At 39.3% G+C, this 15398-nt stretch overlaps 2 protein-coding genes across 5 annotated transcripts in view; both read right to left on the bottom strand.

Annotated features, from left to right (window-relative positions):
• Positions 1-15398, bottom strand: part of LOC122981346 (nuclear factor 7, ovary-like) — a 504535-nt gene that overhangs the window by 81593 nt on the left and 407544 nt on the right. The window lies entirely within an intron of this gene.
• The window catches only part of LOC122981338 (E3 ubiquitin-protein ligase RNF123), a 147791-nt gene that overhangs the window by 55482 nt on the left and 76911 nt on the right, over positions 1-15398 (bottom strand). Inside the window, exon 37 of one of the 4 annotated variants that reach the window (XM_044350022.1) lies at positions 6533-7175. The exons of the other annotated variants lie outside the window; for them this stretch is intronic. Coding sequence (XP_044205957.1) covers positions 7001-7175 — 175 coding nt within the window. The 3' untranslated portion in view covers positions 6533-7000. Of the gene's footprint in view, positions 1-6532; positions 7176-15398 lie in introns of those variants that run through there. 4 annotated transcript variants of the gene reach the window in all.

The raw sequence follows: 15398 nt of genomic DNA, 5'->3' as shown, positions 1-15398 counted from the left end.
CCATTAATCTCCTCTCTATAGCTGCTCTCTGTTCATTTCCTGTGTTGCCTTCATGCTATTATTCAAATCCAAACACAGTATCACTGAACATCACAAAAGATCCTCTGCAGCCATAAATTACACAGGAATCTCTGATCATTATGCAGATCCTATCAGGTGGTTTAGACACAGCAGAACGGCCCATTATTCAAAACCCAACAGCACACAGTGACGATGCTGAGAGGATCACACACACACATCACATCACATCCTGCAGGTATTCGTCACACTTTATTAAGAAGCTCTACACACATCGCTCATCCACGTCAGATCTGAACACACGGACACGAAGCACATATCGATATCGTTCAGCGTGACGTTCACTTCCATCATCATCTCTGATGTCATCACCAGTAAACCTCCATGACTCTGTTTAGAAACCAGAGAAAAAAGAAGCTGCAGAACCTGCCTGAGAACCATCACATGTTTAAGTTTCCTTCAGTATGACAGTGATCAGTGCAGCCTGGTCGCCAGAGTAAAACGTTGGCAGTTTACATTTCTGCAAACCACAGATATGTTGAATATCTACGTTTCAACACGTGGAATACGTATCATCTCAACATTTCTAAAGTGATGTAATTCACATGTGATCTATATGAGTTGATCTTTCCTGTATAGGAGGAGGGGGGGGGGGCAGGTGGATGGTCAGTAAGTTGGAAATCAGCAGAGAACACAGTCCATCTTAAAACCGAAACCAATGCCCGCTTCCCATTTCAACTGACAAAAGTGGGTGTTTTTAGCGAGACGTCAGGACATTTGCAGCTGTTCTTCTGGCAAGAAAACCAGCTTTTTTAGTGAGACAGTAACCCTAACCCCTAACAATAAAACCCTACCCTAACCATTAACCCCTAACCCCTAACCCTACCCTAAACCCTAACCCCTAACAATAAAACCCTAACCCTACCCTAACCATTCACCCCTAAACCCTAACCTAAACCATAACCCTACCCTAACCATTAACCGTAACCCCTTTTATTTTAACCCAAACCATGATCTTTCTCTAACCCTAACCAAGTGGTCTTTGTGCCTAAACCTAACCAGACCTGAACCACAGCGTTATCACACCATAAAACATCATTATTCAACAGGAAATGTTGATATGATACGTAATTCACGTGTTGAAACGTAGATATTCAACGTTTCTGTGGTTTGTGGTAGAAACGTTCAATGCCGACGTTTTCTTCTGGCGACCGGGTTGATCAGTGATAGTTGAGCGTCTAACAGCTAACGGCTCATGTTGTAGCTCCCAGTTACATCCGTTACATGTGTCATGCAGGTGAACAGCCAACAGGGACATGAGTTAAAGCTGCAACTACCAATATTTATTACTATTGATTCATCTGTTGATTATTTTGTCAATTAATTGATTAGTTGTTTGATCTGTAAAATGTCTTAATCAAAAAATCTTAATCAGTGTTTCCCAAAGACCACGACGACGTCCTCAAATGTCTTGTTTTGTTCACAAAGACATTCGGTTTACTAAAGAAACCAGAAAATATTCATATTTAAGAAGGTGGAATCAGAGAATTTGGACATTTTCTTCTTAAAAATTACGTTTAATTGTTGCTCATTATTTTTCTTCTATTATTTCTCATCATCCTTTCATGCAGAATATTCTCCAGTGAGATCAGTCAGATGCCTCCGGCCTCTCTGACGGTTCAGAGCAGTTTAATGTTCATCAGTTCTTCAGGTCTAAAGGGTTAATGTGAGGGGAAGTTAAGGGATGTTCTCTCTGTGATGCACTTGTGAGAGATGGACGTCAGCGCAGACATTAAATATTTAAAAGGTCTTCCCTCATTCTCGGCTTCCACGGCTTCAAAACACCAACATCTGGTCGCAACTTGTAAAGCGATTGTAGAGAAAACAAATCTGTCATCACACAACTTCATCTTCCTGTTTATGTTCCTGGTAGTTGTGTCTGAATCTGCCAAGAAACTAAACATTCACAGTGTTTCTCTGGTTTTACAAAAGGATCAATGACAATAATAATTATTACTGTCATCAATTCATCCCAATGAATAATCGATTCATCATATAGTCAATAAAACATCACAAAACCGTGAAAATGCACAATTTCAAAGCCCAAAACCCATAAATATTCAGATTACTATCATGTTCAGATTAGGACTGCAACTAACTAACTACTTTCACTATTGATTCATCTGTCGCTGATTTTCTAGATTAATCAATTAGTTGTTTGGTCCATCGAGTGTTTCTCAGAGACGACGTCATCAAAGACAAAGATCTTCAGTTTACTGACATAGAGACTAAAGAAAGCAGAACATATTCACTTTTATGAAGCTGGAATCAGAGAAATTTAAACTCAAAACAATTAATCGATTATCAAAATAGTTAATATAACAATAATATAATTTAATAGTTGACAACTAATCGATTAATCGGCTAATTGTTGGAGCTGTAGTTAAAACAATGAGCAGGAATTTATCACACTTGAGAAACTAGAATCCAGTTTTAGTAAAATGACTTCACACCATGACTGGTTTGGATTTAATCCAACTAAAGATGAACAACGTGCTGTTTAAGTTTAACTGTAGCTATGAATGACATCAAAAACACTCAAAAACACCAAAAACAAAAGCAGGTTGTTTCAAGTCTATAACAGTTTCAATGCAGCTCAGTGTCTCTTTGATTTTCTGTCTGTTCTGATTTATTTTGGCTGTTAATAGTTGTGAAACACAGTTCATCACTTTTACTCACTTCACCGTCCTGCTGTGCCACTGTTTGACTGCTAGAAAAGTATTTTTTTGTGGTTTATCAAACTCAAACTGCTAGTAAAGGCAGGAGAGCTGTTCTGTGTTCGCAGCGAAATACTACTTCACACTTGTTTTAGGTAATATCACACATACAGTAAAAGCACAGAAAGTAAACAGAGAAAAGAACATTTTCACATCGACTGAGAGTCCGAGAGGCAGCAGAGAGAAGCTGAGACATGTTGATGTCTGTGTGCTGAATGTTTGAACTGTGGCTGTTGAGTCCTGTTTGGTTTTTCATCTCCAGTCCCAGATAAACAGCCTCAACACAGGACTCACTGCTGAGACCATCAGATAAAAACACTTCATCTCAACAAGACTGAAGTCAAAACCAGACAAAGACTCTACAGTCATGCGAGCAGCTCAGTGAGGCTGCAGATGGACACAGTGCTGCTCTGTGCTATGTTCAAAAATGTAACTCTGACCAGATGGTGGCGCTACATGAAAAGTCAGAGGATCAGGAGAAGATTAGAATTCATCCTGAGGGGAACATGAATGTGTGAAAATGAATCTCATGAAAATCCATCCGATAGCTGCTGAGATATTTGAGTCTGTAAATACAGACTGACAGATGGTTGGAAGGATAAAACTGGATTTATTTTTAAATGGTTTAATGAAGCTGGACGGATCATGTAGTGACATCAGCTGCTTACTTTGAAACTGCTTTACTTTGAAACTCTTGTCAAGTTTAGGTTTGAATAGGTGAGCAGTAGGAGTGTAATGGTAGAAAAAAACAAAGAAAGACTGACACAGTTTAGTTGCTGCAGTGGAAACTATTACTGACACAGTTTAGTTGTGCTGCAGTGGAAACTATTACTGACAGTTTAGTTGTTGCAGTAGAAACTATTACTGACAGTTTAGTTGTTGCAGTGGAAACTATTACTGACACAGTTTAGTTGCTGCAGTAGAAACTATTACTGACACAGTTTAGTTGTTGCAGTAGAAACTATTACTGACACAGTTTAGTTGCTGCAGTGGAAACTATTACTGACAGTTTAGTTGCTGCAGTGGAAACTATTACTGACACAGTTTAGTTGTGTTGCAGTGGAAACTATTACTGACAGGTTAATTGCTGCAGTGTGATACTATTACTGACACAGTTTAGTTGTGTTGCAGTGGAAACTATTACTGACACAGTTTAGTTGTGATGCAGTGGAAACTATTACTGACAGGTTAGTTGCTGCAGTGTGAAAGGAGTCAGGTCACCTGCTGGCAGCTGTTTTATGCTGATTTCCAGTTGCTCAGAACTGGTTCTTACATGTTCGACCACGTCAGAAATCGAATGTGTTTATAGTCATTCTGAACGTCTTCACTCTGCATGTCGGAGTTAGTGGATTATTAATAGACCCCAACAGTAATTGTTTGGGTCACGGAGTGATTTAAATCTGACCTGAGAGGAACAAACAGAGTCTGTACAACATGTAACACACATGTTTTATATGACTGAACCTCTGCAAACTCTTCCAGCCTCCATTAACAAGGAATCCCCATCTGATCCTTCCCTCCTTCTGCTCTCTCATTCTCTCCACTAAAACATATTGCATCAATTATTCATGAAACCACAGAGTATCTCATCTGTCTGTACAGTCACGATACAGCCGCCGTCTCTCACTGTGGACTGAAGAACTACTGAAAAACTAGTTCTTATTATTTTGAGTGTGCTGTCAGTACAATAGTTATAAATGTAGAGCTGCAACAAATCAATATTTTCGTCATTAATTAATCTATCATTTTGTCTAAAAAGTAGAATGTTTTGTTCAACCAACAGTTCAAAACCCAAAGAGTTTCAGTTACTGTCATATATGAAATCATCACAGGAAACAGAAAAAGATTTGATATTTTTACTTAAAAACATGACTAGACCGATTATTCGATTTTCCAAACAGCTGTTGATTCATTTCCTGTTGATCAGCTGATTACTGAAGCTCTAAAAGATGTGAAAACAGGTCAAGTTAAATACTGAAGGTTCAGATTTTATCAGTGAAACGTCTTTGTGTGTTTCCAATCTGAATCAGAAATGCAAATTTTAAGGAATTTCCCTCATTGATTACTGAACAATCAATAGTTGTTAAAGATGACAGAGCCTACGGTGGCCCTCTCTAGAGCCGGTGTTTGGTTTGTCCATTCTGGGCTACTGTAGATATAAAGGCTCATTCTGAGGTAACGAAAACACAACGATTATTACACACATAATATTATCTTAGTCTGTTCTGATAGATGCCAGTAAATTCTACATACTGGTCCTTAAAAAAATGACTCAAAATGATCATCAGAATGGTTGGTGATTCATTTTCTGTTCATGGACTTCATGAAACTACTTCATAAACGTACAAAGACAGAAGAGAAAAGGAGAAACTGGAGGGAAATAACAGAAAGAACGATAATCAATTAAACCTCCTCAAACTGAAGAAAATCCTCAGCAAACATTCACAGAAGAAGTTTACAGATGGAGTTAATGTTCAACCTGCTGCTGCTGCTGTCAGTGTTCTCTATAAACCACCACACACAACATCTACAGGATCAAAGCTTTAAAGGACGGTTCACAGTTCTTCATGTCTGTCCCAAATGAACACGTTTTTTATTATTTAAAAGTTTATCTGAAGCTAATATGAAGCTTCAGCGTCCAAATGAGTCAAATCAAGTAGATATCTTTCAACGTTACAGTCTTTTTAGTGCCAAAGTCCCTCTTTTTGTTACTATACTTCCACCTGCAGCTCAACAGGGAAACACTGTCCGAGGAAACACAAAGAGAGAATTTGATGCTAAAAAGACTGTAAATGTGTCAGATATCCACTTGATATGACTAACTCAGACTGCTGAAGCTTCACAGAGACTTTTAATATCCAGTATGAACAGGAGGAACGATTACAGACACCTGACTGCTGGTTTAACACACTGGGAACACTGGGAACCTGCTGCTGTTTCCAAAGACCTTAACTGGTCTTTATGAGGACAAACCTATTACTAACTATATACTAACTATTACAAACAGAGCTGCATAAATGATTGTTTCATGTTGTCTGTGACTCGCCGGCTGCTCGCTGCACTCAGGCTGCGACAGAACAGTCCGTCAAATGAATGTCAGATCAGTTATTAACTGAATTACATGGAGTAGTATTAATGAGTGGATGTGATCATTTAGCATGTTAGCTTGTCTGGCTCCATCTGTTCACTTCATTTACTGTTGTTGTTGAGCCAAACTGTCATCAGCATCTAAATCTGCCCACAGACACATATTAGAAACATTCATAACAAACACTGCTTCTCTAGTGCTCTGATCTTTGTTTTTAGTATGAAAATGAGTCTCATGGATCATCTCGTTATTTCACAAACTTAACGCATCTCATTAAAACAAAGCTTTCCAGTTATAACATGAGCTGCTGCAGCCTGCGGCGTCTCCAAAGCATCGATCTTTTAAACATGAAAGGTTTCTAGTTTTAATGAGATAAAGTTCATTTCTGTTTTGGGATTTAATAAAGATAGAACGATGACGTTATAACGTGAAACACAAATAAGAAAATATGTCATAATAACTTATAAAGAATATAGAAATATCCTGAAATGGATCCGTGTCATAACGACCAACTCAACAGCAGCATGACAAAAATAAACAGAAATGCTCTGATATATTATTAATGAGATAACGTGATTTAAAATCTATCAAAAGAAAGAAAAGAAGGAAGAAAAAACACACAGACTCAAACACTTTTTAATGTGGCGCATTAAAACAGTTCTTTTCTTTTCATATGAATCTGTCACTAAACACATTTACTTTATTTTTGTATATAAGAGCTTTTAAACTTCTTAACTTGTAACTTATTGTATTTCTGTTTTAACAGCGATGCAGAGAAAAGTAATCATTTCATCACATCTGTTTGTTTCAGCTTTAATTAAACAGCTGTGATGATGTTTGCAGTGAAGCAAACCTTCAACCTTATTACATAGATCTGTAAGTGCAGCACAAATAAGTGAACTGAAATAACATCAGTGTCTGTTTCTCTCCTCCTCCTCCTCCTCCATCTCCCTCCATCATCATCATCATCATCATCATCTCTCTCTGTTTCCTTTGGTTTTTAATTTCTTCTCTGTATCCCTCAGATCTATGCGTCTAACCTCTACTCCCTGCTGCCGCCCTACACCTCTCATCCCTCCGTCTGAAAGCCTCCGTCTGACTCTTTTCATCTTTCATTTCATCCTTTTTCTAAATCCGGCTTTCCTTCGTCGCCCTCTGACTCTCCCGTCTGTCTGCCTCCATCTTTCCTCTTATTTCCCTCAGAAATTCCTCTTCGTTCTGACTGCCGACGCCTCCCGACGCTCCATCCTAAAGGCTTGCTGCTCTTTCGTTTCCACGGTAACAGAAGACCACTGGAGAGGACACCGACAAACACACACACACACACACATCTGATTCCTCCTCAAACCAATCAGTCTGAATGATTGATCCAGCAGATACACACACACACAACACACTGCTGAGGCTCCATCATCTGCCCACACAACACAACACAACACAACACACAATACAACACACAATACAACACAACTAGGGATGCACGATGTTATCGGCACGTTATCAGTATCGGCTGATATAAGCTCTAAAATGAAATATCAGCCTGAAATTAATATTTTCTGCCGATTATGAGAGGTCGATATGTCGCCTTCTCCTCTGCCTCCTGACTGTGTTTCACCCCACTGACTGTTTCATCCTGACGGTCTCGGTGTTTCCTCCGTCAGACCTGCTGCTGCTAGCGGAGGCTAGCTAGCTGTGCTTCCCTCTGGTCATGCTGCGGCTAACGCTCCGCTAGCCTCTCAGCTAACGTTAGCCTCGGTTCTCCATGTGGATCCAACCGGAGCACCGAGACCCAGTTTGTTATTCAGGTTAAAGTGGGAAGAAGCAGCTGATCTGGACCGTCAGGGAGAAACAGTCCATCGAGGAGCTTCTATGTTTGGCTGCACAGATAGGAAACACCTCGGCTGACAGGATGTACCACTCTGTTTGGGGAAAAGAAACTTCTTCTTTTTGGTTTATAACGGCGGTTGTCAACCAGCGTATCAGGTGCATTACCGCCACCTTCTGGTCCGGAGTGTGGACCAGAGATTAAATCCTACACATTAATCCTGTCTGTCTAATAAACTCAATGAAAACTCTACTGCTGCTCCCACTTGGCAGCTTCATTAAAGTTTTAATTCTGAGCTCCTGAACTCCAGTCTTCCTCAGTTCTTCCTTCATATATTGTCTTTCTTACTTAGTACAATCTATGCTTGCATGTATAATAGTCTCCTCAGCCAGCTGGAGAAAAATATGAGCATATATCAGTATCGACCACAATGAGTTGGAAATATCGGCATATCAGATAGAAATCCAATATCGTGCATCCCTAAACACAACACAACACAACGCCACCTCCTCTCTAACTTCAACACCTCCTGGACCTCAGACACAAACAGGAGCGTCGGCCTCCTCAGACTCTGATCGATCCAGTTTCACTAAATCCTGGATCAACTCTCAGCTCATCAATCCAACTGTGATGAACTCCTGCAGCTGAAACAAGTTCCTGGTTACAGACTGTTCATGCAGCACCGTCGTAGATATATATGAATATATATATATATATTTATTATAACACTGTGATACCTGTGAAGTGACAACATCAACACATCAGAGCAGCAGATCCAAACATACAATTATTATTCTAATGAGACATTCGTTCACTGTGAAGTCTGTTTCACTGAGTTCAGCACTAAAACACAACAAGAAGCAATATAATAATAATAATAATAATAATAATAATAATAATAATACAGCAGTCACCAAATACTAAACACACTGAGTATATTAATATATGTTACATAGCTGTGAAATATTTTTCCTCTTTTTGTATTCACATTTCAAAGATGTATTGTGTTTAATAACGATGACGGATGATGAAACCATCATATATGTTTATGTTCTGACAGCAGTTTGACTTATTCATCTTGTTTATTTCATCGTCCTGGAGGACCCACACGCACAAAACATCCAGATAATGCAACATTATTGTCAGCCAACATCGAGATTCATCATCAAATATTAGACTATCCCTACCCATGAGCCTCAGCTGCTGTTGCTATAGAGACGGGGCGGTTTGACGCATCATCGTTGAGGTTATAAACCAAACACGGCGCCATGGTTACCCCAGAAACTACAAGCTAACCGTAGAAACAGCGACTCAGATTCTTCTTACAGCCGATTGGTCAGTAGGTGTCGGTTACCATGGCAACTCAACTCAGCGTAAACTCCAGTTAACTGCAGTCATCTGGTTAACTCACTGATCCTTGTGATCATGTGTGTTTGTGTGTCTCGTAGCTCCTCGTCTCATGGTACACACACACACACACTAATAAACACACACACACACACACACACACACACACACACACACACACTAATAAACACATCAGGGATGTTATAATAAATGCATGAGTCACTTGCTAAACTTCAGCTTTAACACTGATCCAGTATAACGAGCGAAGATGCAAACATGAATGAATTCATTAAACAGTGAACACATGAATCTTTAATAATCACAAAACACAGAATAAAGATAAAGATTAAACATCAAAGTGTAAGAATTTCATTCCAAAGTGAACCGATTGTGAAAAAAGTCACTTTCATTGTTTTGAATCATTTGAAGGATGTCAGAACTGCTTCATGTTCAAGGTTTTATTATTTCAGCCTCCTTTCACTGCTGCATGACAACTCTCACAGATGAGTCCATCTCATGTGAATTAAAAGCTGAACAGTAGGGCTGTAGTCAACCAAAGAAAATCTTGGTCGACTGAAATCGTACATAATCTTCAACTAATTGATTAGTAGCGGGGGGGGGGGGGGGGGGGGGGGTGAACTCACATTTCTCCGTTTCGCCTCCTCAGGCTAGGCTAACCCATTGTTGCTAACTTTGGAGCTAACCTCCTTCACTTTTCCAGCATTCAGAGAGAAACATCAGACGTGACTTTTTAGCATTTATTAACTGTTAGCCTGTATTCTGTTCTGTACATTTACAACTCACCGTTAACCTTTTCCTCTGCTCCGCTCGCATCCACCCTCACTTTCCCGCCGCTCTTTCCCCGCCCACTATGCAAACATACTAAGCGCTGCCCTATTCCTCAATGGAGCTACGCTACCGATATGTAGCTTTATTTTTGGTATGAAAATATAAAAATATCTTTTGGCCTGGCGGGGGTTTGTTGATATTATTACAGGAGAAACACAGATTCAGTAAACGTTGAATCCAGTTAGACCCAGCAGGCTCCATCAGGTTGGGCGAGTTCAAAGCTGTGAAAAACGTAGTTTTCACAGGTAATTTGTTAGTCTGTCCCTCCCGCCGCAGGAAATAATGGATTAATCCTGGAAAGCTGTTGATGCAGCACTTTTCTCCTTATGAAAATAACACGGAGATTATTCGACCAATGAGAATTTAATCGTACGAGAGCATATCAACCAACTAATAGAGCAGACTACAGTCCTACTAAACAGATGTTTTCCATGTTTAGTTTCGTGTGTTAGCATGCTAATATTAGCACTAAACATGAAGTATGGATGAGGCTGACGGGACTGTCTTTAGTTTTTCAGGTGTTTGGTGATTAAAAAGGTTTAAAGCATAAATGTGCTGGAAGAAAAGTCAGTAGGATTCATTCTCTGAGGAACCAAAGTTCATCTGAATCCATCAGATATTAGTTCTGTATGTCAGTGTGGAGCAGAGTGGAGGAGACTAGCTCAGACAAACAACATGTGAGCAACATATTTCATAATATCTATAATACTATGTCAGTGTTAACTTCACTCAGCCTGCTGCCTTTATAACAAACAGCTGAGAGAAACTGCTGATTATTTATCTTAACAGTAGTCACAGATGTCTTGGTAAAGTAAAGATCAGGGACAGATGAGTGGATCATTTTCAGATGAATGTTTAGAAGCTTTGGAGGAGATTGTGAAAGCTGCTGCTGATGGATGAAGAGATGAAGGTCCGTGTGAGGAGGAAATGTTACTGACGTCTGGTTTCACTGCACTGTAACGTTCACTTCATGTCTTAATAAAATCTCACAGCTTGTTGTTCTGATTCACTGCAACTTGTGTGTGACTGTAATGTTTTTATAAAACAAAACATCCAGCTGAAGAAATGTCACATTTATTTACATCACAGAATTTAAGGAAATGTCAGTTTTCACATTTAACTCCTGCAACGGAGACGAGTCACTGAGAGCAAGTTACAGTAAACTGGACCTAAAATACAGACAGACGGACAGACGGACTCTGTAGTTTAACTACCAGGAGTTTATTTATTCAAATCAAATTTAGAAGATCACATAAATAATGTAAATGTCCTCAAGGCGTCAGGTTGTAAGACCCGACGGGGAGCATGTGTGTGTGTGTGTGTGTGTGTGTGTGTAGCAGCTGCTGTCACGTCTCTGCAGGTCTCGCTGCTTTCAGATGGTAGACGAGCTACAGCCTCACCGTCACACACACACACACACACACTCACACACACACACACACGCACACACACGCACACACACACACACACACACACACACTCTCTCTCTCTCTAGACTGCACACTACTTGTATTATACATGTAAACACATTTTAGTTTAGAAAAATGTCTTAAAATACTTTTTTTTTTAAATCCCTGATGTTTATGTGGGGAGTCAACTCACAACAACCTGCTACAACTAATTCACATGGTGAAGTTGCTACGGCAACAGGCAAGTTACACACAATGTACAGATTTTATCAACCAAAACTATGATGAAAAATATTCATTCACAACCAAAATACACACACACACACACACACACGACTGAACATGTGTTTCCAATAAATAAATCATTTAGAGCTTTATGGAGTTTATTTTACAGATCCTTTAACTTTGTGCTCATTTCCTGTAAATGTTCGGAGTAATTTTCAGATATTTAACGGTTAATTTTTAGGACATTTTACAGACGACGCTGCAATTTGGTACAAAATATCAGAAGAAACAGAAAATAGTGTTAAGTTGGTTTAGTTGATATTTGAATGCATTAGTTGTTCATTTTCTTAGTCCTAGTCCTTCCTAGTCTTTATAAATGTGATTCTTAATTCTTTAACTGACAGAAATATTACTACTAATATGTAGTTTTGTGTGTTAGTATATTAGGTTGAGCTCATTTCCCAATTGCTATAAAATGATATAAATCATTTACAGTTATGACCAGAGAAAGAAAAGTTACACAGCAGCTACTTTTAAATTAAATTATTCATTATTAATTACTGAAAAAAGTAGCTACAGTACATATGAACCCAAATATCATGAACAACTAAACCATCTTCTCTAAAAATCAAGTGTTAAATACCTGCAAATGACTGAGAACTGCTCCAGGAAATGAATATAAGAATGTAAAATAAAGTGTTTTAATCTCAAACTGACACATCGTTTTCACACAGGAAGCGTTCAGTGTGTTTAAAATCAGCTGCTGTGTGTTGGTGAAGTTCATCATGTGACTCAGTGTTGAAGTGTGCAGGAGCCAATCAGAAACAACCTGTAATCTGAGCTCACAGAAACGGGTCGGTACAGCGTGACAGTCGCTGTTTACAACACGTCTCGGTGTTGGATCCATGTCAGTGACAGATGTGTTTTACCTCCTCCTGCATGTACCAGTGATGCTGAGAGGAAGCATCTGCACCTCTGCCTCCGAGTGTGTGTGTGTGTGTGTGTGTGTGTGTGTGTGTGTGTGTGTGTGCGTGTGTGCGTGTGCGTGTGTGTGCGTGATGGGAGCAGGTTGTTTGCTGTCGAGCTCAGACAGACATCAGCTATGAACGCAGATGAAGCTCTGGCAGAAGAAAGACAAAACAAGATGGATGCTGCTGTCTTCAGGTAACATGTGACACCTGTGATGTTTCTGCACAGACACACATGACCAAACACACCCGACCACACACAGCTGCACACTGACGGCCGTCATTTCCATTTTCACCTCTTCTTTAAAAAGACATATACATACATGTAATATATCTGTATGTATATATACCAGTGGAGGCTGGTCCATAGAGACAGAGGAGGTTGATCCTCCTCTATTTTTTGAGAGGCAGAGGGAGATCAAAATATAAAAAAGAATATTTGGTTGAAATAAACCATTACCAAATCTCAGTATTATTTATAAAATATTTTTTTTCTCCTCTTTGGAAAAAATCCATTATTGAAATTCTGGTTAAAATGCTTCAACAGCGACACCTACAGGGCGGGAGGAGAAAGAGCAGTGTGTGTGAAGCGGTAGTGGGGGAGAGTGGGGGGTGGGGGGTAGAGGAGGACGGGAGCCTGCTGTCCTCCGCAGGGCGGGATCTCTTACATCAGTTTAATGTATATTTTTTTTCATGCTAATCTGTGATTGGCCAAGACACGTAAAATGATGCTCCAAGGGAGGCTGTCCTCCCTAACCAATCAACAACCAGACTGTAATATTGACATCGAGTTGGTCCAGTGATAGTTTCCAGATTTCATCTTCCATTCTCTCCACTGTAAGGCAGAGTAGCAGCAGTAGATAGCTCCTTGCGTTAGCCACCGCACCAGCTGGCTTGTGTTAGCAGCCTGAAGGACTCTTTATACATCCATGGAAGGACTGTTAAGGACTGTTGTTAAGCTAATGGGAGAAATTATCTGGACTGTGCAGCGCAGCAGCAGCAGGACACCGCCAGGGAGCGGCTGGAGAGAGAAGCAACCGGAGAAACAACCAGGAGAGTTAGCTTGTTTGTCATTGTTGTTAATGATATCAGACTGGTTAACCAGCAGCCATAAAGTTTTGTTAACTGATAAACAAGATGACCAACAGCCACAAATGGATGTTATGACATGAATACTTCATCTCCATGATAGAAAGAAGAAGACATCAGATAACGTGAGTCAGATACAGCTTCTCTCTCTCTGTCTCTTTGGTTGCTAATTTCATCTCTGATGGTTAAATGTATCTGTGTGGCTGTTATGTGAATTTATCTCCTTAACAAGAGTGCAGCAGAGATATACATATAATGTGTTATGGGTAGTTTGCTTGTTGAAGTTACAGTGAGCTGTCTGGACTCACTCATTCATGCGGAATTGATCCAGTTTTTAATTGAGTGGTTGTTCAGTCACCTGTTGATGTTGTATGATTAGTGAATGAGTGCAGGTGGTCTGGCTGCTTGCTTCTGACAGTTTCTTTAGTTCGTTTTTAAGCTGAGCCATATATTGAGTAATAAGCTTAAAGTAACTAGAATAGTAAGTGTTAACATGTCAGGTTTGTAGACTATATTTTGTATGTCGTGCACATAGATAAGAGTGTGTGAGTCATGTATTTGATACATGCATTAATACTTTCTGATGTGAACCTACACTTTTAGATCTGTGAATGTTTTTAGTGTTCAGTCTTTCTAGTATTCAGCACTGATCTGTTCCTGTATCACATTATAAGCTTTGTGCTACTTTATATATTTCCGTATACTAAGAGCATACATAGAAAACATCTGTAAATCATGTGATATCTTGTCTGTTTCTGATGAGAACATTAATCTGTTGTCACAATAGAGCAATACTATAAATTTGAATTTCACTTTGTTGGTAAAATCACACATCTGAACTACTTCATGGCTAAAATGAGCTCTTCTTTGTTTAGAAACAATATGTATATGCTAAATATCTTTAAAGAAGCAGCCTTTTCAAAACTCAGGGATTTTTGTTTTTGAGAGCAAATTGTTTTATTGGCATATAAAATTGTCCCCCCACCCCTCTGATTTCATCAGGTAGAGAAAATGATATAGTGTGATGCGGTTTGTTGTAAGATTCCATGTTGGTTTTCCTCCTGTCCTCCCCAATGTTTTGAGTTACCAGCCGCCGCTGATATATAAATACATGTAATATATCTGTATGTATATATACAAAAATGTGATATATCTTTATGTATATATACATACAGATATATTACATTTATGTATATATACATACATGTAATATATCTGTATGTATGTATACATACATGGATACATGATACACAGATACATGGTATCGAGTGTGATATAACCGCCATATTGTTTTTGGAATGTACCACACTAAGACCATATGATCATTTAAATAAATAACAATAAATTCTTTCAGCAGTCAAATGTGAACAATCTGTTTAACACAACAACAGAGAGCAGAGCTGCTAGTTTCACCTGTAAACAGCCTCCAGGTGTAGAATCATCAGTCCAGCTGGACGACGGCTGCATCACTACGGTAGGAAAGAGGCTTTTTTTGTTTGTTTGTGTGTTAACAGCGTTTCAGTTATGAGTTATTGATCCAGGAAGTTCCAATCTGTCAATATGTTTCCAACTGTTGTAAAGTGTGTATCAGAGCCTCCTACAGACACTCCTCACAACTGTTCTGTTGTTGTCTCAGAGTGAAACAGCTGCAGCTGCGTCTCTTTGAAACGTTGTTGTTGTTGTTGTTGTTGTTCAGACGTGCGCAGGAAGCGACGACAGACAGGAAATAAATACTGAGAGAATCACTGATCCTGTTTTTGCTTTCAATCAATATTCAATTTAGAATCAAAATCATGAAGCGTT

Source organism: Thunnus albacares, chromosome 4, assembly GCF_914725855.1.
Source record: "Thunnus albacares chromosome 4, fThuAlb1.1, whole genome shotgun sequence".
In the NCBI taxonomy this organism is placed as follows: Eukaryota; Metazoa; Chordata; class Actinopteri; order Scombriformes; family Scombridae; genus Thunnus; species Thunnus albacares.
The sequence above is the reverse complement of the archived record's forward strand: the minus strand, read 5'-3'. Positions and strand labels throughout refer to the sequence as shown.